The sequence below is a fragment of the Drosophila sechellia genome, chromosome 2L, assembly GCF_004382195.2.
Source record: "Drosophila sechellia strain sech25 chromosome 2L, ASM438219v1, whole genome shotgun sequence".
Taxonomy (NCBI): Eukaryota; Metazoa; Arthropoda; class Insecta; order Diptera; family Drosophilidae; genus Drosophila; species Drosophila sechellia.
Window position 1 is genome coordinate 9,416,337 of NC_045949.1, and position 27,955 is coordinate 9,444,291.

Consider the following 27,955-nt stretch of genomic DNA (forward strand, 5'->3'; position numbering starts at 1 on the left):
TTAATTAAAATGGAGTGGAAAGATGCGGACGACTGGTCAGCTGCTAATTGCGGTCAACTGAAATGCGAAGTGTGCGGCGATCAAATTTCGATGCATACGTCGGTATCATTTAAGATTAATGCCTAAACTGAGTCAATTATTCATTATCCGGGCGAGATAAATGTTTTAAATTAATTACATAAAATATGTTCGCTGGCTCATGGCACATGCCACTTGTTTACTCGTTTATTATGCAACACTTTCATCGCATTACACAAACAATCCCCACTTAACGCAGTTTAACATATCGCCCGCCCAGATTATGCATTAATGAAAATGCCAGCCGCAAATTGTTGAACGCTTTGGCGCCCCGAACCGGACATTAAATATTTGCAAAAAAATGTAAACGGTCTGTGAATGGGAAAAACTGTGGGCCAGTTTCCGATGGAGCCAAGAACTTTTTAATTTCCGTTTCAATTGCCTGGCAGAGACATGTTGTTGTTACCCGTAACAAAACATCAATTTTCGAAAGGAAAACAGGAAATAAAATAGGTCCTACCACAGCAGAGCCAACCAAATAAGCAAACACCCACCCACCCACTCGATGAGATATTCTACATGCGTGTGACAATCGAATCCGAAAAGTAGGCAAGAAAACATTTTGCCTGTGGAGAGTTTGGATTAGAGGATATTAGCAGGCAACGCGTCGGATTTCGGTCTTTTCTGGCCATATCGCCACCATCGCATCGAGAACTGCACCATGTCCAGCGAAGGCTGAATGGTATCCAATAAATCTCGCTCGTATAACAATGGCTGTGATCCTGCGATGTGCGGCGTTTGCGGCATCCCGGCATGCAAGTGCCACTTTTTGCAGCATTTCCCATTGTTCGCTGCCCCTGCAGGGAAATGCCACTCCACATTCACTTTTATGATTATTTTTCATTATCAAAGCAAGCTCGGTTAATGCAACAACAACCCGGTCTCGTGCCACATGTGGACGAGGGGGTCCACTTGCCTCCTCCATAAAATAGACAACAAATTGTTGAGCTTGTTTGGTGTTTGGTTCGCTCTGCTGGGAATTTCAGTGCAAGTTTGGTTGGCAAAATTAATAAAAGGAAAATATTTAAGCATAGTCTATGAACGGTTGCGAGCGTGGTTGGTTTTATACTGCCACATGTACACACAGCCATGACATTGTCTGCGCGGCGATAACGTGTCGTATACGCAATGCTCGCCCACAAACATGCAACACATGAGCCGGGCAATTGTTGGGGCGAGGTACAATGGGGATTTGTTTTAATTAGTCGAGGGATTAAGTGCGGCAAATTGAAAAGAGTCGCCTTTATGGCGACGGTAATTGCTTGATCAAATATTCGTGACTATGCACTTGATGGATATGCAAATGCCAAATAATTTATAACTTTATTAGTAGGCCCAGTGAATGTTATGTGGATATGGGTCTCATGTTGCCTTAAGTACGCCGGCCTAAGTTGAAGTCTCCAGTTCTAATCATACATTGAAAAAAAATGAAAAGGTACCTCGTATATCTTTTTGTATTCCAACTCATTATAAAATAAAATGCGGGTAACCGTATCATTCATTAGGTTTAAACTAATTATTGGAAAATAGTTACTTTCAGGGAACTTTTTCTCTGTGTACTTGGAGTGGGTGCGTCCAATACGGCAGCATTCCCGACTGATAGTTTATATTTATGGCCCACGTATTGGACATAAATGGCTCATAACTGTCCCAAGGCAAGTGTGTTTGCCTTGTAGCAATTGTCTCCGATGGTTCCGGAATAACAATTTCATCCGGAGCTGGGGCCAATTGAACTGGAATGCGAGAAATTGGCCTGCTGGCACAATTTAGCACTCCTCGTGCGAGATTATTGAACCTGGGCACATGTCACGCTCATCAGGACAAATATTTAAATAAGCTCGCATCTGTTGCCCGGGGCTTGAAATTGAATTTACACACTTCTGCAACATTGTAACTACTAAGGGTTTCCTCGGTAATTTTGCCAGCGGCTTTCTGGTAAACTTGTCCTTACCCTCAAAAATACAAGCTAGTTGAAAGTTTGTTTTTTCGACAACATTCTGTACTGAATGATGATATTAATACTAACTCAAGACTATTTACTATCCGTTGCTTCCTTCCTCTATTTATAACAGGGTAGTAGGATATTGACAACTGACTTTTTAAAGGACATAATTTGAATAGCTCCTCAGTCCTTTTCCCATAATTAGCGACCCTTCAACTTTATGGGCTTTTAATTGAAATGCCAAAATGGAAACAGCGACAAGGAGCAATACCTATACATATATATATATATATATATATATATTCAGCTACACATTCATTAAAAAACTTTCGGCGCAAGAGCAACACGTTCCGAGTTGCAAAAGTTTTGCGATTGTCAAAAACTATAAGAAAAGGCAAGCCAACCGCAAAAAAGAAAGCCGCACAAAAAGTTCCGGGGTCGTGGCTGTGACTCCGGCCCGGAAACTGCTTCTGCATTCATGTAGAAATAAACAGACTGGGCCAAAATAGAGTAAAATCAAAATAAGCCAAAGCAGCTGAATTAAACTGAAACTGGTTTGTGTAAAACTTTGACATTTTCTGCCAAAAGAGGGGCGCGAAGGGGCGGAGATTGCAAATTAAAACAATGTCTGCAGTGAAGATCCGGAGGTCCGGCAGCAATTTGCAATGTCCGCGCTGATTAAACTCCGGCGAGGAGTGGGAAGGTTCGAGCGGGAAAATCCGCATGGTGGGTGTGGCTATCTACTTTTTGCTGCAATTCTTCGCGTTTGCCATCGCCGCCTATCCAGTAAATCTTTCATCTGTCGAGGGGCTTCTCCGGCTCTTCGCTGGTCCACAGATGGCTGGCCAATTTGTACTCGCATCCACACACTTGTCATGCTATTTATGAGTTTATTATTTTTTGCGCTGCTCCATTATTTAGCCACCCCACATCCTTCTGGCCTGCTCCTGAGCCAAATCCTTTCGCTGGGCGCTTAAAACTTTCTTTCATTGCAAGTGCTGCAATTTTTCACAACTTTTTGAACAACATTTTTTCCACATTCCTCCGACCCCGGGTCCCCAGACTTCCCCTCGTGCGTTTATGGCCACGTTATTTATTCAGTGGCTTTATGTTTACTACCTTCGAAAGGGTATCTCAGCTTTGAATACGTATTTTGAATTTTATCCAATTGCTATACATTTCGTGTAAAATTTATTAAAAGTCTTTGAAAACGGAGATTCTTTGGCTTGTTTACTAGAGCTGTCAAGCACAGAATCATAAAGCGGTCTAATATTTAAGCAAACAAATTAACTATAACTGTCTTAATATGTCTAATAATAAGCCGTTTACCACAATAAGCGAACATTTATAAAGAAATCTTGCAGTGACCAAAATTTATTATAAAAGTAAAATATTTATTTAAATTTTCACTCACATTTGGAAGACAGAGCATTTTCTGGCTTATGCTTTCGAAACCACTTTTTAATTTGTTCTTTTCCAGAGTTATTTTTTGTTGAAATCTCCTTTTTCACAGTTGCTTAAATTGTTTGTAATTTTTTGTCAGTGGCGGTTGTTTCTGGATGTTTCATTTTCATTATGACAGCAAACGACGAAGAACTGCCTTGCAGTTTTCCGAGTTTTCTTTTTGCTGGCGTTGTGTTATGTTGGCTAGATAAATAGTTTTTCGCCCCTTCGCAGCGGGTGGCTTTTAATTATGGTCGAGCTGCAACCGCAAAATGGAAAATTCCAAAAATTACGAGGAAATTGTTCCGAAATTAGTTGACTTTCATTGCAATTGGTCAGATACAGCATTTACCGACTTGGGTATTTATTTGTCCATGTCTTTCCCATATGGAAAGATGAAATCTCTGAACGTAATGCATATTTAATGCTATACTGTTCGATGTCTTTCTGTTTTTGCCGGGTCAAAGTTAAAAGTTTCAGTAATAGCACAACAAATTTTGTTATTTATCATTCATGCCACATGCTGCATGCAATCGAAACACCGAAAAGCGCACCGACTACCAAAGAAAATCCTTAAATGAATTCAAGTTTACAAACTCTTCGGGCCATTTCAAGCTCTTCGAGATATTCGAGTTGGGCTAAGTTTTCCAAACTTCACAAGACGCCCAAAGACACTGGCGAGATTTGCTCTCAAAGTATTTACCACTCATATGCAGAAAAGTGCAACAGACAGCAGCCAAATGGCGGAGCACTTATTTTATTGACACGCATGCAAAAATACCCAGGAGATACAGTTGCACATACATATATAGTAGATATAGCTAGAAACGATTCCGACACCTGCAAAGCCCTCATTTCCCTAGTTGATAACTTCACAAGTATTCTCTTTTACTTCGACTCGGTTGATTTGCATACCCGTGGTTTCCCGGGAAAGAAGGCAAAATAAACGATAAATGGTTCAAAAGGTTCCTCCCAGTACACACGAGCATTTGATTGGGATTGTTACGCAATTGGACAACTCCCCGCTTTTGTGTCCTGGGATAACAATTTTGCATTAATTTTGTTTGTGATTTCCGAGCTTTCGTCCTTCGTCTGCGCCACCGAATTGTTCATATTTTTTTTCATATTTCATTGGAAAATTAAATTCCTGGCATATTTTTTGGCCCAGCAAGCAGGCCATGGACCGCAACAGATGGAGCAGGCGGATCAGCTTGGATACCGAGCCCCAAAAATCGGACCCAACTAGACAACAACAGCTGCCAGGGGTCTGCTTTCGTTTGAGCTGGCACAAAAAAACACCAATGCCATTGAAGGCATTCACTTCCGATTTTAGCACGACAAGCGTTTGTGTTATTGAACAATCGCCGGTGAAATCACAAATAGCAAACCAACCACACACAAGCCAAGTATTCTTAGACTTTCAAACATACTTTTTGCATATTACATTTTTTGCTTGCTAGCACTATACTATTTAGTTTTATTTGCTCAGATCTTATAAAGTTTATTAACTTTTCCGTCTGTTGGTCATCGGATTTGCTCAGCTCTTACCCATATGTTATCCAATTTTAAAATATTACCATTCAGACCATGGAGCTGATAGCTTCGATCTCCCTAACAGCAATCCATAACCTTTCGCCTGACTCCTTATCACACATCTCCCATACGCCACTTATCAGAGCTGTCTCTGCGCCGCGCTTGTGTTATCTCTGCTCCTCATGCAATCAATCAGCCACAATCGCAGGAAGGGCAACTGGGACTCCGGTCCTCCGGTTCTCCGTTCCTCCGGTTCTTCGCTTGTTTGGATTGGCCTCTCTTTATGGTTCGGCTGTTGATTTTACTACAAAATAAATACGCACTGCACAGCGTGAGGCATTCGGGGTGGCAGAAACCAGAGTCGATGGAATAAATAATATAAAGTCCAAACCGATAAGCAAAACATCAGTGGATGCGGCATACAATTGACAGTATGAAATCGAAATCACATCAAAACAAAAAGGGGGGATATGGCAGAGTATTAACATGCCCAATAGCTTCTCCCGTTTTGGGCCAGGGTATTCACGGGGCACAGAGTGCCACGACGAAATCCTTTGAAATATGGCATGACCAAAGGCATTTATGTGGGCGACAAGCCAGCGGGAAGCTTTTCGGCCAGTCCGGTTCCGATAACATGAGCTGACAGCCATTAGGATGGACTGCAGCGGTGACTTCGATTGTGTTGGCATGCGACTGATATGCGCGCGACGATTTCATTCATGACCCGGCTTCAGCCTCGACTCCTGACTTCCCGATATTCCCGTTCCCAGTCCCAATCATTCACCACGCACTTTGAAACCCGGGGAGATGTTCCAGCGCGAAAAAATACATTTTTTTTTCTTTCTTACTAATATAGAAATAAAATATTTTTTTGTAAATTTTAAATATTGAAGTGGCAGACTTATAGTTCCTTATCTTTGAATAGAATCAATTTTTAACTCTAATCAAACATTTTTCTCAGTGCATCGCGGGGTTACAGGGCGAGTGCCCCGATAGTCGGCTCAGCCGAGAGCCTGAGAACGAACGAGCGGAAAACGAGCGGCGGCATCAGCATCAGAATCAGCATCAGCCAGAATCCATCGCCTCATTCGTGTTTGCCGCTTCGTGGGCAACGGACGCTTCCTCAGAACTCAAGTGGAGTGACGAGCTGTAAAACGGAACCGGAAACGAAAGCGAGAGAGAGAGAGAGAGAGAACCAGCCTGTTGACGGTTTGGCGGCGCGTTCGAACCGGAAGTAAGGATAAATTCACCGTTAGCTGCCTTCGGTGGCACTTGTACGCCATCCTGTTGCGCCGTCGCACTTAATTCCTTAGTCTCTGCGTTTGTGTGCGTGGGTTAGCTGGCCTGTGCAAGTTTGTGCCTAACGTACCGGAAATGAGCATGCATCTCATTAATTTGTGCTCTTTTTTTACAATAAAGTGCAGTGAAATGCTGCAAATTCGAATGAGGAAAATGCCATTGCGGTGCAGAGCCCAAATGTAGCGGAAAATGTGTAGAAGGAACGTGGAAAGTTTCCGAAAATAACCTCAAACTGTGAAAACCCGTGCGCCACATGTCGTTGAAATCGCTAGTTAACATCGCCTACGTGTGGATTTGAAATCGGAATCAGTCTCGTTCCCAGATAAGTTGGGTCAAGAGTTCAATACAAAACAAGAGGGAATAGTCGCAGTTTAATCAATGTCGGGTCTTATAAATAAAGTGTGTGAAGTGATAAGCAACTGTCGAGGAAGAGCAGAGAAAGATCTCTCAGTTTCAGACTGTCATATTTACTCTTCTTGTGAAATGTTTTGCAGTGAAACTATGAATTGACATATTAAATATATATAAATGAGTAACTAAGCCATTATATTGATTTTAATAATATCAGATGAATGCTTGCACCGTTAGTGGAGTACTTTTAATCATTCATTGTGTTTCATTTAAAAATGAAACACAACATTATATGAGTGAATAATCTGATCAATAAAAAAATACAAAAACGTGCAAATACTTTAACCTGATTACTGTCAACTGATATGAGATTCCAGAATGAAATCAGCTACTACTTTGAAAAATATAGATCCGTTTCCGCAGCTAAGTAAAATAAAGATGAACTTTAAACTTATGAAACACTCTTTTTAAGCTTGGATTTTAGAGAAGATTGAAGCATTTAAAAATGAAATGCTTACGCTTACGAAATATTTTATCCATAATAAGAGCGAAAACAATATTCTTTTATATAACATTATATTGTTTATTCCTTTATACCGTATATAAATTAAAAAGTACGTTCATTATTGTTGTAAGAAGAACTGAATGATTATCCTAAAAGCTGAATTATCACGAATTATCTTTACATTTATATATGATTAGTAAGATTGACACATTGCTTACTCAACGCATATCCTTTAGTCTACTTCATGTTGTAAAAGGATACTGAAAAACATTTTAACCCTTAACACCAGACAAAAGGAGCTCCGTAACTCTTGGCGCATTTATTGTTTTCCGCACAACATGGCGTATGCTCGTTGCATTCACACTGAATCCCACACATGAAACATGCAGCACTCGCAGGTGACAGATTCAGATTGCGCAGGTGAAAGGATTATGGCTTTCCCAAAGCACTCAAATGTCACCATGCACGTCAGCAACTCACAGAGCGCATTAGCGGGGGCCCACTGTGCGGCTTTTCTTTAATTTCCTCAAGCGATCTGTCCACTTGTTGGTCAGACCACTTGGCCCGAAGTCAGCCCAAAAATGTCGCTGCAGCAGTTGACATCAATCCGACTTGGCAAGATTTGGAGAGGTTTGCAGGGCGGCAACTCCTGCATATGTCTCGACCTTAAACATGACAAAGCACCGGGATTAGTTGAGGTGAAGATGGATACGAAAGTAAACCAGTGGAAAGGAGGACAGAGTGCTAAAATGAAGTGCAAAAACTAGCTAGATAAATGTACTTATTTACGGCTTCATTATGATCCACATAAATTTCATTCGGTTTATAGCCTTTCACCAGACACTATGCTTATTCACCCAAATAGCTCAAATGGTAGACAGCCTCATGAGCAACACGTGCATTTTGCTTTCAATTAGAAACCCTATAAGCAGACCGGCCGGGAAAACCGTTAAAAAGGACCTTAAACAGATGGCTAGTTTCCTCTTTGGTTTCCCTTCTTGCGCCACTTTCCCATAATTTTTTTTAATTACAAAGCCATAAAAATTAAACGAACCAAAAGTGCGGCCACGACTAGACCAACTAAGAACTAAGTAGCCCAACGACAGGAGCCACGATAGCAACAGGATGGGATAAAAAGGCAGCTGGAGCAAGTGAAGGAACGGCAACGATTTAAGCCACATAAAACCAACAAACGGACAAACTGGCAGTGGGAGTGGGAGTCCTCCTGCTGAGGAGTACTATTTACAGCCAACTGCTTGGTAACACCTTCAGTGGGGAATGGCACTGAAACGCCTGCAGTTGACTACAAGTCAGCCAAACAAACGGCATGGGGATATTTTTTGTTCAACGTTTAAACCAAATTTGCATAATAGTTCTTCTTTCCGTTCACTGCAAATGTGCGAAAGAGCAACTGGCATCAAAATCTAAGTGAGCATTGCCAAATTATGCAAATGTTTGCCAAACTGAAAGCGAGCGACACTTGCTTTAAGAGCTGCAGCAGCCGTACAACGGTGCGTATGCGTATTGATTGTAGCAGTTGGCACGGATAAAATGAAAAACGGAATGGAAAGAAGGTGTGGTTTAAAGCCATAAACAAGTCCCTCACATTCTAGATTTCCAGTGCACTGATTGGCAATACTGTTCCAAATTTAAGGGTTTTTTAAAATTTTAGAAGTTCTTAAATTTCTATTTCTATTTCTTGGCCCTATAATTTGTCGTATTTTGTATTTGCTTTAAATTTCTTACGATACCCTTTGATGATTCAGTTCTTCTCAATAAACTTTGTATATATATTTTCTAATTTCGGACATTTTTCCCTCTCCATTATCCTTTTACAAGTGCCCACCTAAAGCAATTTACCGAGGACACATAGTATGAGTTTGTTCGCAAAGTTTTCCTCGATGCAATCCCAGGCCATTTCCTATTCGTTATACTCCATTTTTACCCGCCTGCCATGGCAATTCTCAGTTTGCAGCTGAAAATCACGCCTCTAGCAATTTTAATCTCGTTTATTAGCCATTTTTCAAGTGATACACATAATTTTCAATTTTCCAATTTCTCACCCAGCACACGAACAATTTCCACCTGCCTTTCTCTGGCCCTTTTTCGTCCATTTCCACCACCTGTCCGCCCTTCTTACACCTATTGTCTTTATCGAACATGAAAAAATGCATTGCATATTGTATGCACGTTGGGATAGGCGAGCGATGAGTGGAGCAGTTGCAGGGGGGCCATTGCGCAAACACGACGCCCATTTGGAGGCCATTAGGGCCACGATGGTCCAGGCGGCTGGGTGCAAAAAACAAGGGGAACAACAATAACAAGGAGACCATGCCGAGCGGAGCGTGATGGCGCTAAAATGGCAGCCAGGTGGCGAGAAGGCAACAGAATTCAACGGGCTCTATTGTTCAGGCCCTCGACTATATGCTACCTGGTATCTCCAAAGCAAGTCTACTTTAAGGCCTTAAGGTATTAGTTAGTTAAGGCGATATTGTTAGTTAGATTTCGCATATCCTACTTTTCTCTCTCAAGTAGGTTCATTCATTTAATAAAAAGCTATAATATGCTCATAGGATACCATGTTACGTTTGTTACCCCAAATACCTTATACTTTTGAGGGGTATTAATGGCGTTTGTGAAAAAACTAATATAAGTCAGATCGCAGCGGCCTCAATGCCCTGCGCTCCCATCATTTTTTGCCTTTTAGTGGAAGTTGCAAATGGAGGAATGTGAGGCGGGAACAAACTGCCGCGTCTTTATGCAATGACTGCATGCTTCCGTTGTCATCGTTTCCTGTTCCTTTTGTCGCTTTTGTTGCCGCTGCTTCCGGTGGCGCTGCTGCATGCCACGCACTCAAAATTTTCGAATAAGCGCCATGGTCATGAAGGAGATCTGCTTCTCCTGCTCTTCTTTTCTGCTCGCAAATTTTTTCGCAGCCAGCTCCAATTTAGTTTGCAACTCCTCAGAGTTGGTGTTTCCTTCGCTGCATGGGTAACTTTCTTTTCGTACATTGTTATTAGATTTGCATGCCAGCAGCGACGACGACGATGAGAATTTCCGCCTTACAATTCATGCGGAACATATGGATGCGAGTGCGTACACATATGTGCCACGCACGACCCCCCCATCCTAACCCTTTTTCGAAGGTGTTCCTTCGCCGCCCCGCTCCGGAAAATTGCTGCAGCAAACGTAATTGCATTTACTTTGGAATTTATGTTTGTGAAAATTTCCCTGCATTTTATTCCCCTTTGTTGAATTTAGTGCCACATTGGATCACAGGGCATGATGCCACCAGACAGACTCAGAAAACAAGGCATAATCAAAATCAACTTTGGACTTACTGTACTTCTTCCGGGATCGGTTGGTAATCAAAAAATTCGTATAAATTCTTTTACAAATACGCATGTTGCTCCATTTGCTACAAAGCACAAACATTTGGTTGCTTGTTGTTTTAGAGTCAAGCAATTCATTTCGTTTATTTGTAAAGAATTTTTCTTTGTCAATTTTGTTTAACTAGTTCTTAAATTTCGATCTCTATATACATATGTATGTGAAAGGCTTATGCATACCTCTACTACTTCAAATCGTCATTTCAGGTGTTCTTTTAACTCGCTAACAATCTGCTAAAGTTCTCCATGCGCCCTTTGGCCACAGAGCCTTCGCAGTTCACTTTCTGCCAGTTTCTCGGCTGCAACTTCACCTTCACTTGAAAATTGCATTTTTACCAAAATGTTTGCCTGGGAAATGTTCTATGAGAGTTGCCCGGGGAGGATGTGAGTGTGTGAGGGGGAAATATGAAAACAAATGGCTCCTGAGTTTCTCTGGCTTTGGCAAGTAATCGTAAGTTTTGTTTGCTTGGGGATCGGGCCACAGAGGTGGGGGAGCTTGAATTTATGTGCTCTCTGCCTTGTTATTGCACTTTTTTGGGCGTTTGATTTCGGGGTCGTGTCGGGTGTGTATACAAGCTCTAAGGCTTAGGCCAAAAGTGCAGCAAAAATCATCAAAGAGCACGCCGCAGAAATCCCATTTCCATTATTATTATTCTTGCAAATCGTTGTCAAATTATATATGTGCTGGTTAGCAAAGCCACGATAGTTCTACTCCTACTCCGAATCTGTATTCACGTCCTCGTTCGTCCGAGCAGTCGCGGAAGTTAAGCCGCTTATCGCTTATCAGCTTTGTCTGCTTTGCGGATAAAAACGGCAGCAGTATTAGAGGCGTACACTGAGAAAAAAACACTGTTATAACAACATAATACTTTAATTTTTGCTCAAGGCAGCCATTTTTAATTTGAATATGAAACAGATATTTTAAAATTGTAGCTTTCAAAAGCAAAAGGAAAATATTTTTATATTTCTGACTGACCAAAAACAACTATGTAAACAATTTTCCAGACGGTTGAGATATTTGTACTTCCATTTGGACCATATCAAAAAAGTTGCTATTTGTGTAGCACAGGAGTAGTCGAATGACCTGCAGGGTGGGGTGCAGATTTTAAGGGTCATGGGGTCATCGCTGAAAGGGAGATAATAAGTGTCCTCCACACAGTGTGGGAGGAACCACTGACTCGCTGCAGTGCATTCAAGCTGGCATTGTTTTTTTTTTTTTGGGTTTCTGTGGGGCGCTGACTCGCTAATCTCAATGCATCGTGCGTGGGAAATCTAAATTGATAAGCTGCAGCGCTGCTAAACCAATTTTGGTTGACGAAATTTGGTTTAAGCCCATAACTTCGTAGATTATGAATTTTTTTAAATTCATTTTCGCTAAGCTGCTTGTGTGTAATAGGAACCAGCTAACTCCAGCTTATGAATTTTAAATTCAAACTTAAATATTAAGCTGTGCTTTGTACTTTAAAATCCCTGATGAGCAACCATATATCAATATGTTAACGGAAGTGATAGAACCTAGAACGAAAGGAGCCTGCTGAGAAAAGTAGCGATAAAACATAGTGGAAACTGCAATTTGGCCCGATTGGCGTCAGCAGCGTGATTTGCAATCATTATTTACCCGGGCAGCCACCAGCAAACGCAATTCAATCTGTGACAGCCGCACACAAGGATTCCGACAGTTATCCTGCGAGCGGGTGGACTGGGTGCTGCGCAGCAAGGGAGTCCTCGATGGAAATGAACGAATTGATGTACACGGCACGCTGGCCAAATCCGGAGCAGCATAAGTTGCAGCAGGAGTCGAAGTGCAAAAAAGTGTTAAGTGCTCTCACTGTTTCTTGCAGCAATCATTGTCAGCAAGCAGCCAGAACCGCAATCAGACCGCAGGAAGCGGAGGAGGATGGCCTTGTGGGACAGAGGTGTTCACATGGACGTATTTCGGAAAATTTTTAAATTCTATTTCACACGTACAGGTTTTGGCATTTAATTAAATTGAAGGAGCAATTATATGAAGCATTTATCAATCTCTTGAAATTCGTCCTTTTTTGGAGTTAAGGATAAGGGTGCTAGCCAAGTAACATTCAATTGGTTTAAAGCAATCTGATCTGAAAAGATCCCGAATATTCTTTCTGCTTTAAGCTCGGATTTGCGCCTGGTTCATCTTTTGAACTCTTTTACTTTATAGTTAATGCATTTATTTAATTCTGTTGACTTTCACCAAAATCTTTTTTAAGTCAGCATTATGCCAGCACTGTTAGAAAGGATGCAGGATTTATATGCAGCTGTAAGGTTCAATACAGCAGAGTGCACGGAGGAAAACAAAAAAGGATTTACACTCTTCTCTTCTGATTTCTTTTTGTTTTTTTTTATTTTTTGTGAACTGCAGCTTTAAAATCAAATGCAAATGCAAACAACAGTTGGCATCAATCGAAGCTGTCGGGAACGCCTCGCAGGATTCCGCCTGGTGCCCCCACTTTATTGCTGGAATTAATGATGGCAGAGGGTTGGTGGATACTCCTTGGGTCTTGGTTTTGTGTGTTTTATGTGGAATCAAGTGGAAATTCAATTGATTTGCTTTGGCTTTGCATTCGGCTCCACAGGGGGCTGTGGCCAGGGGGCGTGGCGTGTTATTATAATGGACGGATGGCTCTGGACGGGATGTGTGCGGCTTCAAAGGAAATCGCACCCATTCCCAAGCAAAACGCACTTGAGTGAGAAATCATTTTGCGAATATTACAGAACTACACGGGCTGCTCATTTTGCCATTTCTGGAGTTCCTGCTGGTGTCAGCATGTCAAATACGAGCACTCCGAAGTTAACTCGGCTGTTTCTCCCCTTTGTCCAATCAGTTGCAAAATTTATTCAATTAAAGGCCCCGAGTAGTCGGTGCAGTCAGCTGGCAGTGATGATTCTTAATGAAGTCGCAGATCAACAGGATTATCTACAACTTGCATGTCACACTCTTCTCTTGTAGGTTTCCACATGTAACCGGGTCCAATCTCATCCGAAGAATCCTCGATAGCCAAGGAGAAGCCCATCATGGGTGGATTGAAGCCACAGGCGGCTTTTTGGCTGCTTCTGCTTATCGCACACACTCAGGCAGTGAGAGAAAGTAATTATTTTCCAATTCCAATACTAACTTATTTAAAAGCAAAAAGTTATCTATTTTATACCAAAGATTTAATCCCAAATTTACACCTTACTTGTAGATCCACTCAAAGATCCGCGGATTTGCGGACGACCTCAATGTGATTCGAAAAGTGCTAAGTTCAATTATGGCGAACAACTCTACAAATATCAATACACGGTGACTGTGCGCACCGAGTTCGCCGGATCCGGCGACAATAGTTCTGACCTCTTGCTGAAGTCCGACTTGGAAATCTTCTTCCCAAAGCCCTGCGAGGGCTACTTGAGGATCAATGATGCCAAGCTGTACGATACGTTGGACGAGCTCAATAACGACGAGAGCGATTCCTCCGAGAAGACCAAAGAGTACGACTACTATGACAATCTGGCTAACGAAGAATCCGAGTCGCAAAACTATGATAATATGCACCCTAAGAGCTCTGATTTCAATGTGGATCTTACCAAGAATCTTCTCCGATTTGCTTTCCACGACGGCCTCATCAGCGAGGTGTGTCCGCAGGAGCAGGAGACACCATGGGTGCTCAACATCAAGAAGGGCATCCTTTCGGCCTTCCAGAATACCATGATGCGATTCGACGTCGATGCTAATACAACTGAAACCGATGTCTCCGGTCAATGTCAGGTGCAGTATGCACTGGAAGACACTGACAGTTCCTATGTCATGATACGCAAGACCAAGGACATCAACTCCTGCCGACAGCGATACGCCACCCACTCCGTTCTCCAGACTACGCCTTACACATTCCGCGACGACAAGACCATTTGGCCAATCCTTAAATCCCAAAGTTACTGCAATGTAAGTACAATTTGTAAAATTATCAATGTAGTCTTATTTTCTCGAACCTAATTAAATAAATTTCTATACAATTTGGTCTAGCTCACCATTGATAACAACGTTTATAAAGAAGTCAAATGCCTGGAGACACATCTTCTGGTGCCCTTCTCCAACGCCAGCTCAGGTGCCCTGACCACCAGTACCAGTCGGCTGAAGCTCGACGGGGTGGAGTCTTACAGCGCCGGAGAGTTTTTAGAACAAAGTAAAAAATTTCTTGTTCATTCAATAATTCAATTTTTAAACAATGGTTAATCCACAGATCCCGAGCTAGTCGATAGACGTGCCACTCTGGTATTTGATCATACACCTGCCGTAAAGCCCTCGCATGATGAAATTAAGGCTGCCAGGGAACTTTTGGTGGAGATGTGTAGAGTTGGCTTTCCCAATATCCAGCGTGAGTTCATCGATGTCTTCACCAACTTTCTGCAGACCTCCAAGAGCCTCGACTACAAGACACTATCCGTGCTGCTCCAGCGGTCTGCTAGTACCTGCGAACAGGGCAGGTAAGTAAGCTTAATTTACAGGAACTAGTTAATATATACTTTAAATAACTTTTCTAAATCGTCTACTGCAGAAATCACCTGTTGGAATCGCTTCCCTTCATTGGTAGCACAGCCTCATATAAAGTGATGCGTGATCAGATTATCAACGAAAAACTGACCAAGCAAATGGCTCACGACTGGATGACCGCATTGTCCTTCATCACACGGCCCGACGAAGAGACCCTGGAAACATTCCATTCGATCCTGGAATACGCCAAGAATAGACTGGACGCGGAATACACCCTGGGAGCCACTGCAGTGGTGCACAGCTTTTGCAAACACCACGAAGCTTGCGAGGAGAACCTTCGCGTTCAGCAGATTATCAATCTTCTGGAGACCGAGTTTCTGAACTTATACAACCTGTTTAAGGGAGAGCGTCGCACCCGTGAGCGTATGGTGATCTTGCTGAAGGGATTAGGTAACATTGGAGTGGTGTCATCGGCATTCGCCGAACAGCTACAGTGGATTATTCGTGAGGACGAAGCCCCTGTGGATATTCGCCTACACGGTATCTTGGCTTTCCGAAGGGTTGACTGTGCTCGGCATCGGAGCTACTTCCTGGATAACTACGGCAACTATACTTTGAATTCGGAACTGCGTATATACAGCTACTTGCAGGCCATGAGGTGTCCCGACTACATATCAGTTGGGGTCATAAAATCGATCCTAGAACATGAGGAAATCAACCAGGTGGGCTCCTTCGTGTGGTCCCATCTGACCAACCTGGCGAAATCAAATTCCCCAGTTCGCATCGAAGCTCAGGGTTTGCTGCTTAATGATGAGCTCTCGGAACGCTTTAAAATGGACATTCGCAAGTTCTCGAGGAACTACGAACACAGTTTATTCTTCGACGAGTACAATTTTGGAACAACCACGGATGCGAATATTATCTTTGGAACCGATTCCTACTTGCCACGCATCGCGAGTGTTAACTTTACTGCCGACCTCTTTGGCCAGTCAGTTAACTTCTTTGAGTTCACGGCCCGCGCTGAAGGATTGGAGGAGTTGGCGGCTAACGCTTTTGGTCCCAAAGGACCTTTGAGCGGTCAGTTGCTGCGCAAGAAGCTCTCCTTCCTCAATCGCTGGTTGGGCAATGAAAGCGCCGAGGAAGACGATACCCTTGAAAATCTGCTGAGTCTGGATAATCTGCGACTGAAGAGAAAGGCTCAGCAACAAGCTCGTGCATCTGAGGAGGAAGAGGACGAAGATTACGACTTTGAGGAGTCCTTGGAAGGTAATAAGCGACAAAAGCGAGATGTCAGTACCACACGTAAGCAGGAGATCGATCGCAACGTTGACAGTCTTGGTTATAAGCTGAAGTACGACTACAATAATCCACGGGCACAGTTTGGATTACGGGTCTTTGGCAATGATCTGCGCTACTTTAACGTAGAGTCTTTGGTGGAGGTGATGGCCCTGGCTGCCAAATTCAATCCTTTCCAGCAGGCAAAGAATATACTTTCCGGCAAGGAGTTTACGTATAGGAAGTCCCGGGTATTTCTGGATGCCTCATATACAGTGCCCCTGGCGGTCGGACTTCCATTGGCGATTCATGCCTTTGGAGCTTCCTCCATAGATCTTCGTGTTAGTGGCAACCTGGATGAAATGGATCCGCCCACCGATTGGCACTTTGATGTCGAAGGTCAGTTTAAACCCTCGGTGTCCGTGGATGTGATCACCACCATGCAGACGGACATGTTCTGGGAACAATCCGGCATCAAGGTGAAGAGCAACCTCTACTCTAACTCCGAGCTGGTGGCCAAGCTTAAGGTGCGTGGCCGCAATCTGGTCTCGTTCTCGTTTGATCTTCCCCGGGACAAAAACGAGATTTTCAGTGTGCGATCCGAGTTGTTGGTTCAGAAGCGGGAGGAGCAACTGCCCCAGGAGGGCATTGCCAAGCGAAGTGCCAATTCCACATGCACCTGGCCAGTTCTCGATCAGGCCATCGGATTGCAGATGTGCTCCCACTACAGTGTTCCAGATCTGAGCAATGCCACCGAAATTTACCCAAGCCTTTTACTGGCAGGACCACTTAACTTTAGCTTGATTCTGAAGAAGTCGGATCTAAGTGCTAAGAAGTACGTGTTTGAGTACAAGTGGGATCAGCAGGAAGAGGACAACAACTTTTCGCTGGTGTTTACCACTCCGGGCTCAAAGGTTCCCCGGGTTCTGGTTGCAAATGTGACCAAGGTGCCCGATGCCTTCAATGCATCCGTCGCTTTTGTGAATGGACCTAATCGTGTCTCCGCTGGGTGCAGCTATGATGGAAACCCGGATTTCAGGCGCTTGGATATCTACTTAGATACGAATGGAAATCGATCGTTGGACCTTGGAATGGAACTGCGAAGGCACCAGGATTTCACTGCCTGGATCTACAATCCTCGTATGCTGCTGGCCATTAATGGTGTCAACATTACTGGTCTGGCTGGCACCGTAAAAGTAAACGAGAAGAATGGCATCAAGCAACATGATGTGGATCTCTCATTTGAGACCAAAAAGTTGCAGGCTGTGATCAAGGGCAACGTAGTCCAAACCGAGATAACCACCTCAACCAACATGACCATTAAATACAGGGTTAGTATCTGCTTAATTAATTAATTAATCACTTAATTAAGGTAATTTCTTGTTCTAATCTAGTTCCAAGCAAATAAGATTGAGGAGATTAACTTTGCCGGAAAGCTGGTTAATAATGGAGATAAGAGCAAGACGGAGTATCGCGGTAACATGAAGCTCCAGACCTCGGCATATCCGAAGCTAAATTTCGCATCGGAATCCACGTGGCTTAGTCTTCAAGGCCACACCGAAGGAATGATCAATTACAATAATGCGCCCGATTATGTTAATCCCAACTACACCAGTTTGGTTCGTTTGGTCTTTGCTCGCTCCCAAGCTGACGACACTTTCTTGGATGAAATGCAAACGCGAGCCAGTCTAGAACTGAAGCTTCCAAGGTCAAAGATTGACTACCGCATTTTAGTTAGGTAAGTATATTTTAAAATCGTATTTTTAAAGTCTTTTAAATGTGTTATCGTTACTTGAAGGCACAAAGAACACATGAAAAACGGAACCGAGCACAATGTCATCGTTGGTCTTAAGTACGCTCCTGAGAAGGAGATCACAGGACTGTTTTCCGTCCATTTGCCAAGACGGAACCTGTTTGCCATTGATGCCTACATGAACGTGACCGTACCGGAGTTCAATTCGTGCACAGCCAGTCTTAAAGTGAACGAGAAAGCCACCAAGGATTATATCGTAAGAATTATTTTTATGAAATCAATATTTTTAATGTGGGTACTAAGTTTATGTAATTTAAAATCTCTTTAGATCTTTATTAACGGTTCATGGTTTACTGGACACTCAGTCGCAGTCAAGGCAAACTACAAGGATCGCAGCTCGCGGGTTCAGGCTCTTCACCACCTTAAAATGATTGTGGAAAGTCCATCCTTCAATATAACCTCCCTCAACATTATCTATCGTCGAAAACAGTTGTTGATCTTTTATGATATTCAAGCCAAATATGACCAAGATCCGTATGGCCTTACAATACAATATGCTTCAAATGACCATAATCGCAACACCAATGCGGAGGTGCGACTAAAGGTCAAGGAACGTGACTACTGGATTAATGCTAAATTGTTGTCAGAGCAGCCTAAACTCCTGCAGCTGGAAATTCACATGGATAAGTAAGTCTAAGTCACATTTTCTAAGCCAGGATCTTTAATACATGTCTAACACCCTTAGAATACGTGATGTACATATTCAAGTTGGCCTGCTAAATGTGGACAAGCGCAAGGAGCTTTCTCTAGAGCTGAAGTGGGATGCTAATCGCGATCCTAGCCAGAGACTGGGCCTGCTTGCCGAATACAATAATCCTGGAACAAAGCACTACGATGGAAATCTGATGATCACCTATCCGGAGCGCACCATTCACTTTGGCTTTAACTCCTTTACCGGAGGACCCAAATACTTCGGAAAGCTCCACGCCTCCTGGAGCATCAACGAGGTGATCGAGTTCGAGTACGAAGCGGGTATTCTGCCTGGCCATACACTCCATAACTGGGTAAAAGCCGAGCTGCGGACGCCTTTCAAAGGCTGGCGAGTCAACAGCCTTGATGCTGGCATTTATAGTCTGCAAAACCTGATCCTAGTCAACTCTACGCTCTTCTGGGCAGGTGATCAGAAGCTGCAGGTGGGCTACAAGAGCGACTACGACGTCAGCGATCAACTTATGAGTTTTGATGTTCGCTTCGGCATCAATAGCACCATCCGGGATATTCCCACGATCAATGTGAAGCTAAAGCATTGGATGGATGTTAAGAAGGTGGACACAGAGCTCTATCTTGGATACAGTGGACAGAATGATACATTTAACACCTACAGCATGGACTCCAGTTGGGAGATTGAGAAAAACCAACGATACAATAATTATTCTGGTTTAGTGCATCTGGTAAGTCCATTCAAGGGCTACGAGAAGGGTGGTCTGGTGGCCCACTTCTCACTGAGCGATCAACGGGTGGTCAGTGGAGCAGCTTCCCTAAACTTTGATCTTCGGGAGTTCACTTTGACAATGAACGGCTATGTCAAAAAGTTTACGGACAACATGCTAACCGTTAACATCACCACTCCATTGGAGAAATTCCGCACCATCAACGCCCGCTTTGGTCTAAACGAAAAGAAACGCCATGCCGTGGCGGAGGTCAGGGCTCCTACGGCAGCTCTTGGAGTGGAGGTCCTGGCGGATGTTGAGAATCTCCTGAACTTCGATATCAAGCTGAGTGTGGCCACGCCAATCGAAAGTTTCCAACAGGCGGCAATATTTGCACTGTTTAATCCGGAGCATGTTGACATGCGCGGGCTGTGGAACAATGTCACCCTGGGATTCACTGGCGTATGGCACAGGCAGAATATAACCGATTTTGAGTACTCCTATCACGTATTCACCCCACTGGCTGGCTTCGAAGAGAACGGTTTCATTGTTCAGCTACTGAAGAGGAAGGAGTTTGTCTTTCAGTTGCACGGCAAGATGTCCAACTATAAGCTGGGTGTGAAAATCAATGGAAAACCAAAGTCTGACTTGGTAAATCAACTGGGCAGCAATAAAATGGAATTGGAGATGCTCTACGACGCGGACTTCAAACCACTTAATGCTGAGATGGATTACAAGCCAGATGCCGATGAGGAGTATTTCTCCTACTTCACGGACTTCCAGGTGGACACTCTGGTGTGGCCAACTATTGTGGGTAATGTGGATATTCAGGAGATCATAGATTTCTATCTGGTTGTAGGCCATGTGGAACTGCCACAGGGCAAGGTGGAGTTCAAGGATCGCCTACACTACCCTGACTACATAAATGTCCACAATCTTTTGACCGTGACTACACCATTTGCGGTGGCCAAGAATATAAAGTCGATTGTGGAGTATCACGTTGACTTGCACTTCAACGCGTTCTATGAGCGCGTCAAATTTGTAGTCAACGATGACAAGGACAACACACAAGAGCTGGGCTTTGTGTTTAATTACACCGCACTGCAGGATAATGTTAAGCCCAAGGCTCATGATGTACAGATCACGCTCCTCACACCCTACGAAATGCTTCACGAAATCTACGTTCACGGACACCTCGAACTGGATGAGAATGCTTATAAGGGCAACATCAGTGCGGTTACGGCCCACACACATCTTTCGATGGCTGCCTCCATAGAGGTTAGTACTTGTGTCTAAAAACGAAGCTTATTTATTAACAATTATATTAAACAACAATCTCTGTACTTAGAACGAGGACAACTTCTTGGAAACTTCCGTGGGCATCCTGTTGGAGACGGACGCTATTCCCCACTATGGATGCCAGGTGTACTTTAAGAAAGACTTCTCAGCCGTGGATAAAGCCATTGATATTCGATTCGAGGTCACCGACAATGGAACACTCAACCATGTAATACGAAAAGTAATAGTATACTATTACAGCCTACTTATCCTATTTTCTTTATTAGCTTCACATTGCCACGGATTGGCACACGGATCCGTCTTACATTGTTAACGCAAATGGAAGGATTAAAACCACCATGCTGCCACTTCAGATGGCGTCCACGTCTGTTCTGGTCATCAAGGGTCAGAATCCCCAGCTCAATTTCGATCTTAACTTATTGAGCCAGAATGGCCAGAGCATAGGCTACGGAGCGCGGGCCAACAAGAAAAAAGATGTCTTCAACATTGAGGTGTGGACTCCAATGAAAAACTTCCGAAACATTTCCATGCACGGTACTGCGATAAGAAGCCCCCGAGATTCCGGCCGATATGATGTCTCAGGGTTCTTGTACAGAAATATGGCAACATATGGAGTCACAGGAGCCGTCCGCATGACCGATAGTCTGCCAATCGATGTCGTTTTAAGGGTACAGCCCAAAGCTGGAGGTCGAGATGGTGTGATTGAACTTAACATCCATGAGGCGGGACCGAAGAAGATTCGCTTTTCTTTTAGCGCCATTGAGGATGGAAAAATGTGCCAGATGTCAGGAGGTTACAGTGTCAGCGAGACCAACGGAGCTATGGATTTCTCAGTTCTAGTGGAGAGTACGGAGCCAGAAATCGCACGCATTAATTTCTACGGCAATCTTAGTCCCAACTCCGAGGGTTCCCTTGTGGGAGACTTGAACTTGGAGACCCCATGGAAGGAGCTCGGAATCGATACGGTGCACTTGCACTCGGACGTCGGTTTCGTCAATGAAAGAGGCCACATAGTGGGCGAGTATAAGATCGGTCAGTATATAGGCCGAGGGAGCTGCCTGTGGTCTTGGATTCTAGCCGAGGACATGCAGCTGGTACTGGAAAACTACCTGGAGAGACCAAATGCTAAGCCACGAATTGTCCACGCTAGTGCCAAGTACCAGAACCCGGGACAAACATACGCCCAGTTGCAGGCGGGTGGACGACTGAGCGTCGATTCCAAATGGAATCTCGACGTAAATGGTAGTGCAGAATATAAGTCAGTTGATGATTTCAAGTTTAGAGTTATCACCGCGTTGCCTTTGCCTGTTGGAGATCGCCACCAGCTGAGTGCCAGCTATCAGGGCAACGTGATCAGCAAGCAGTTAAACAATCCTGATTTCGTCCTTGAGGCCAGCTACGAGAGTGTGGAAGCACAAAATAAGCTTTTGTCTCGAATTTCTTATAAAAACGCCACCAATAACCAAAAGGGCTTGTGCCATGTCGAGTGGGGAAAGATTCAAAACTTGTCTGTAGTGGAGGGTGACTTTGAATTGCTCCACAAGCAGGGAGCCCAAAAAGAGTTCTCTGCCAAGATGATCACGCCCAAATTTAAGAATGAACACACATTTGCCCTTACGGGAAGTTATGACTTGGAAAAGTCGGGTCACCACAACGTGGTGGGCGCCTTGGACTATCCTGCCAGTCGTCGCATTACCGATCTGGATGTGTCCTTTAGTTCGCTAAGCAACATGCATGGAATCTTCAACAGCACACTGCCAACCTTCCTCAATGTCAGTTGGCTAAAGACAGACTTTAACTTTACCACCAACAAGTGAGTTAACAAACAACGGACTGTACTCTTAATTAATTTTATGAATTTTATTTTCCCTTGCAGTGGAAAGAGCTACCGCTACTGCCGTTGCTTCTGGCCCCAGGATACTGCCTACTTCAAGTTGAACAGCAACTATGATAGCGACACCAACAACTTTAACCACAATCTCAATGGCAATGTGGAAATAGAAGTTCCATTGGCAACACGGCATCGAGCGGATATGGTGTATGGCTTGCAAAAGCGTCGCAATCAGGATGCAGGAAATGTCAAGGTCGTCTACAATGAGAAGCAAGTGCTCGATGGCAAGTACAAGCGGGTGGAACAGGCGAAGGCCCCAATATATAAGGAGACAACGGACATCTCGCTGGAGAACGAAGTGAAACCGCTGGGAATTCACTTTGTCAGCACCAGGGATGCCAGCGACCCCGCAGGAACCCAGGACGTTAAGCACATCGAGGTCTACGAGCTAAGGAACACGCAGAACTTCAATCTCACCGGTGAGTTGCACTCAAGGGCCACTCTCAAGGCGCAGGACTTCAAGGTGGTGGCCATTCATCCGAATCGTGCCGTAGTGCTTAGCACTAAGTACGAGGACGTCAGCCCCGAAGTTGTCAGGCATCACACAAAGTTGGAGTTGTCGGAAACAGCATGGATTGGATACAACTTAGAGCTGGGTAATTTCAGCAAGGTAAGCGAAACGATCGATCATATTTGAATGATAACCTAATAGGAATTCTCTCGTAGGTTGGCAATGAGTCCCAGAGCTTTGCCCTGGAAATTTTCTATCCGAAGCGCAATCTCTCCTCTTCAGGACAGTACTACATGACGGACACAAACTTTAATTCCGACCTGTCTTTCCAATGGCTGGGCGGCAACTATGACCAACAGCCCAAGACTATACACAGCAATCTTCAATGGAAAGCGGAACCCCTGCATCGTGGAGATCGGGAACATCGCAGCATCGCGCTGACGGTGGCACATCCCCTCCTGGAGAAGGACATAAACTGCAAGGCGACGTACTACCGTGGGCTGCGTGATCTGTTAAGGACGCACTTGACCATCGACTATTCGGAATCTCCTGACCAACTTATTGAGCTGGGTGCTCAGCTGACGGATAGATACAGTGAACTGGGTCACACCAACTACACCTTCCACGTGTACGGCAAACATATTGCTTCCGAACTGGATGTCCAGTTAAATGGAACTTTGGCGGCCAGGAACTCTTACTATAAGACGGAGTCTACAGCCCACTACAAGCGTGACATCTTTCCGGCAAGATATGGTAAATTCCTGGCTCTGCTCGATGTGAATAAGCGGGAACTGGAATACGAACGTCAGTCGCCATTCCACGCAGTGCGACTACACCTGCTGCCAACCATTCGGTATCCGATTTACGGGTTGAATGCCACAATTTGGGATACTCCTGATACAAACCACTCAGGTTACATATACATTGACATTTTGGAGCGCTATGCTCGCATGGATTTCAACTTGACGGAGGATGCCAGCCAGAATCTTCAAATGGTCGGTTACATTCCGGACACACGCAGTGCATTCCTGGACATTTGGCGCAACTACGAGGAGATACGTGTGATCGATGTCAGTTCGTATCTGAAGATGAATCACTCACGTCTAATCACTGGTCGCTTCCACTGGCGTCCATCAATCCGGCAGGAAGTTCGCGAAAAAATTCAAGCCGTGGGCAAATCGGTGTACAGCTCATTCTCAGAAGGTATTGATTTTTGGATTAAGTCTATCTACACGGAAACCAAAGAATCCATGGGCGTGGTGTGGAACACAGCCAAACAGTACAATAAGGATTTCATCGACGATATTGGCCAGCTGAGCGTTTTGGAGGAGGATCTCGCTGATCTACGATTGTTTGTAAATCAGTCGTACGAGTCAAATGATTTCTATATCAAGAACGTAGTCAATTTCACGCTAACTATCCTGGATGAACTCGCCATCAGAGATCACATCGAGTCACTGCCCAAGATCTTCTCTGAACTGTGGCAGGCAATGGGGGATTCTGGAAAGGCTTTACGGAACAGCATTGTATGGCTAATCGATACCATTAAAACCACGTACAACAATCTTTTGGATGCGGTGTCCCGGTTCTTCCATGGCGAGAGTCTTGTCTATATATCCGCTCTACTAGAGAAAGGCCTCGCAAAGTACGACAGTTTTATTAAAGATCTGCACATCAAGTTTATAAAATACATTGAAGATCTTTGGCACAAGACTTGGACATTGGCGGAGAACCACTGGAAGGCAGTCCTAAAGCGATTCGAGCCTCATCTTTTCAAGATGATTAGCTTTATAGAGACTACAGCCTGGAACCTCAGCAAGGAGGTGTTTGATTTCATATACAAGCGCACCAATGAGCTGGCGGAGTCTCCGTACTTCAACAAGGTCTCCAGTTTTACGGCTGATGCAGAACGACTTTACCGGGACTTCAAGGCTAACGATGCCATCACCAACATTAAGAAGTATTCAACGCTAGCCTGGAATTTTGTTAAGGAGAAGTACTTCAAACTGGTACCTTTCGGCGCTGAGTTGAACGAGGTCCTTACTGAAATCTGGCAGGAAATCAAAGAACTTGAGAAAATTGATCAGGTTCAGATCATGGTGCAGAAGTACTATGAAGTCATGGCCAAGGTCGATTGGGTGGCAGACGAACTGCAACTGGAACACCGCCTGCACCAGGTCTACGGTCTGGTGAGGAATAAGTTCCTTAACTACGCCATGAATGCCTTAGAAACAGCCGACATGTATAGGGAGGCCAAGACCAAGTTCGTCTTTGATCCGGAAGTGGGCATTATTGACCTTGAACAGAAGCTACCCATGTCCTGGCATGCTTTCAACGAGACGCCCAAGTTCGAGGAGATTCCCGAGTACCAGGTGCTCGCCAAGGCGCAGAGCTTCTTTAGTGAAACCAACTCATCGATCGTCATGAAGCTTTATAACATGCGCACCCATCTGGATCCCAAGACCTGGCTGCCACCGTACTACTGTGAGTTTATTGAATTTATACATATTTTTATATTTACTTTAATTATTACTTTATTTCGTAGCTCGGGCATTGCTCATTGACTCGCGTCACTACATGACCTTCGATCAGCGTTATGTGGGTCTGAATCTTAACTTTGACGAGTTAGGAACTGGACGTTCCACTTCCCAATGCAGCTATCTGCTAGCCCACGATTTCTTCAAACGAAACTTCACCTTGCTTTTGGAACCAGCGGTAGGTATATAGGGAATATGCCTTGTTTACTTAATTAAATATATTTCTTCCAGAGCAAATCACTGGCTGGACAAGGACTAACACGCAAGTTGAGCTTTATTGCGAATAGTCAACTGATTGAAATCGACCTCGAAACAGATGTAAGTCAAACTATTTAAAATATGTTTTACAGTAGATATTAATCTCTTGAACTTATACCCAGCACATAAGCATTAATGGTAATCCTCAACCCATCCTACCTCTTAAACTCGGAGATGTGAACATCCATCGTGATCTGGACGTACTCTCCATCACCTCAGATACCGAGTTTAGTCTGCACTGCAATGTTCAGTTTGATCTCTGTTGGTTCGAGGTGAGTGGATGGTACTTTGGCAGGACAGCGGGATTACTGGGAACCCTGAACAACGAACCCTACGACGAGTACACCATGTCCAGTGGTGTGATCTCCAATGAGACGCAGCGGTTCACGGATTCGTGGAGCCTGAAGCAGTGCAGGCAGAATAAGCTGGCTCAGACCCAAGAGGTCAGCAAGGAGGTCAGTGATGCCTGTAGCAGCTTTTTCCGCACCGGTATACTGGCCACCTGTAGTGCAGTCCTCGATCCAACTCCTTTCTACGAAATGTGTATGGATTTGGGCATGAAGTCGCCGCCAATTCGAAAGGGACACCCGGCGGTGAAAGGAGCCTGTGCAGCAGCTTTGGCTTACATTGAGGCCTGTACGGCTCTGAAGGTTCCCATGCGGGTGCCTTCTCAGTGTGTATTGTAAGTTGGTTAAGCTTCTAATAATCAAATTTGAGTATTAATCATTCCTTGTTTAGCTGTCAGCTCTCGAATGGCTCATACGTGCCAGAGGGTACTTTCATGGAGCTCTCAGGGCCTGATATTCCAAGGAGCAGCGACGTCGTCTTCATCGTTGAAGCTAAGGAATGCAATGCCAATCTCAAAACATCCAAGAACATCATGACAGTGGTGAGCAGCATAGAAGAGCAACTCCAGGCCGCTAAGCTAACTAACAATCGGTGAGTGTTTTCCTAAATGTTTTTCTTTCACCTGCATGACCTTGTCCCAATCCTTAAAACCATAGATACGCTGTGATGGCCTTCGGAGGCGTTTCTCCATATGACAAAGCCAGGAGTGTGATATACGAACACAACGAATTCACTTCCAAGCCGGAACAGCTGGCGAACTACTTTGGCCACATCAACACCGGAAATGGCAGCAGCAACGATATCCTAATGGCCATTTCCGCGGCTGCCAAGCTGAACTTCCGTCCGGGCGTATCGAAGACCTTCATCCTGCTCTCGTGCAGTAAATGTGCGGCCAGGGATATGCGCTTCGACTACACATCCATCCTGCTATATTTACTGGAGGAGGGCGTAAACCTCCACATCCTGGCCGACACGGAGTTCGATTTTGAGCGAAGCAAAAAGCTGCGTCACTTCTTTGGCTTGGACAGCAGGCTGGTGTACTCAAAGCGGTTCCCCGAAGGTGATGCGGAGACCCGCAACACGACCCACATCCCGCAGCGCAATCTGGGAATCTGTACAACGCTAGCGGTGGAGACACAGGGATCTGTGTTCAGTGCCCGCAAGCTGCAGCCGGAGAGAAAGTATCCGATCAAGCGATTCGCTACAATTTTCGCCAAGCGGGTCGCCCTCAGTGCCACGCCCATCCAGAGCCAGACCTGCGAGTGCTCCGCCCACAACACGGGCGTCTCCTACATGGCCTGCTCGCCACAGGCTCTGCCAGGGGAGAAGTACGATCTGGACGACTATGTAAGTGGTTATTTGACTTAATACTTCATCATTTAATTTATTTATTCTATACTTACATTTGCAGGACTCCTTTAATAACTGGGACTGGGGAGACGAGCCGGAGAGCGAGACAAATGTAACGTCGTAGTTTATAGTCCGCCACAATTAGTTAGCTAGTTCAGTTATGTCCCTGCTTTTCTAATGCATAACCGACAGGCATATTTTGTAAAAATAAATCAAACCATATATAAATGCATTTGGTGTCATAATTTCCAGGCCATAGTTGGCCAAAGTTAACAAGTGACACGCCCGACCAGTTTTCTGCTTCCTATTCATTGTCTGCGCCAATCGCGGCCGC

The 27,955-nt window shown here is 44.4% G+C and overlaps 1 protein-coding gene across 1 annotated transcript; it reads left to right on the forward strand.

Moving 5' to 3' along the window:
- Positions 1 to 6,126: 6,126 nt before the first annotated feature.
- LOC6611837 lies at positions 6,127 to 27,849 on the forward strand. Its single transcript, XM_032716691.1, has 20 exons — positions 6,127 to 6,230; positions 13,512 to 13,649; positions 13,747 to 14,480; positions 14,562 to 14,721; positions 14,779 to 15,022; positions 15,094 to 17,635; positions 17,699 to 18,042; positions 18,103 to 18,313; positions 18,386 to 18,744; positions 18,803 to 20,765; positions 20,836 to 20,994; positions 21,053 to 22,599; positions 22,663 to 23,287; positions 23,344 to 25,612; positions 25,674 to 25,843; positions 25,897 to 25,983; positions 26,046 to 26,605; positions 26,662 to 26,862; positions 26,928 to 27,618; positions 27,683 to 27,849. Exons 2-20 carry the CDS (start codon positions 13,577 to 13,579, stop codon positions 27,743 to 27,745), a joined length of 13,002 nt encoding a protein of 4,333 aa, XP_032572582.1. The 5' UTR covers positions 6,127 to 6,230; positions 13,512 to 13,576; the 3' UTR covers positions 27,746 to 27,849.
- The last annotated feature ends 106 nt before the right edge of the window (positions 27,850 to 27,955 follow it).

Coding starts and splice junctions, on each gene's coding strand:
- LOC6611837 (XM_032716691.1), top strand. CDS start 13,577: ATGGGTGGATTGAAGCCACAGGCGGCTTTTTGGCTGCTTCTGCTTATC. Junction 20,766..20,835: donor CGATGGCTGCCTCCATAGAG/GTTAGTACTTGT, acceptor CTCTGTACTTAG/AACGAGGACAACTTCTTGGA. Junction 25,844..25,896: donor CCTTGCTTTTGGAACCAGCG/GTAGGTATATAG, acceptor TATTTCTTCCAG/AGCAAATCACTGGCTGGACA.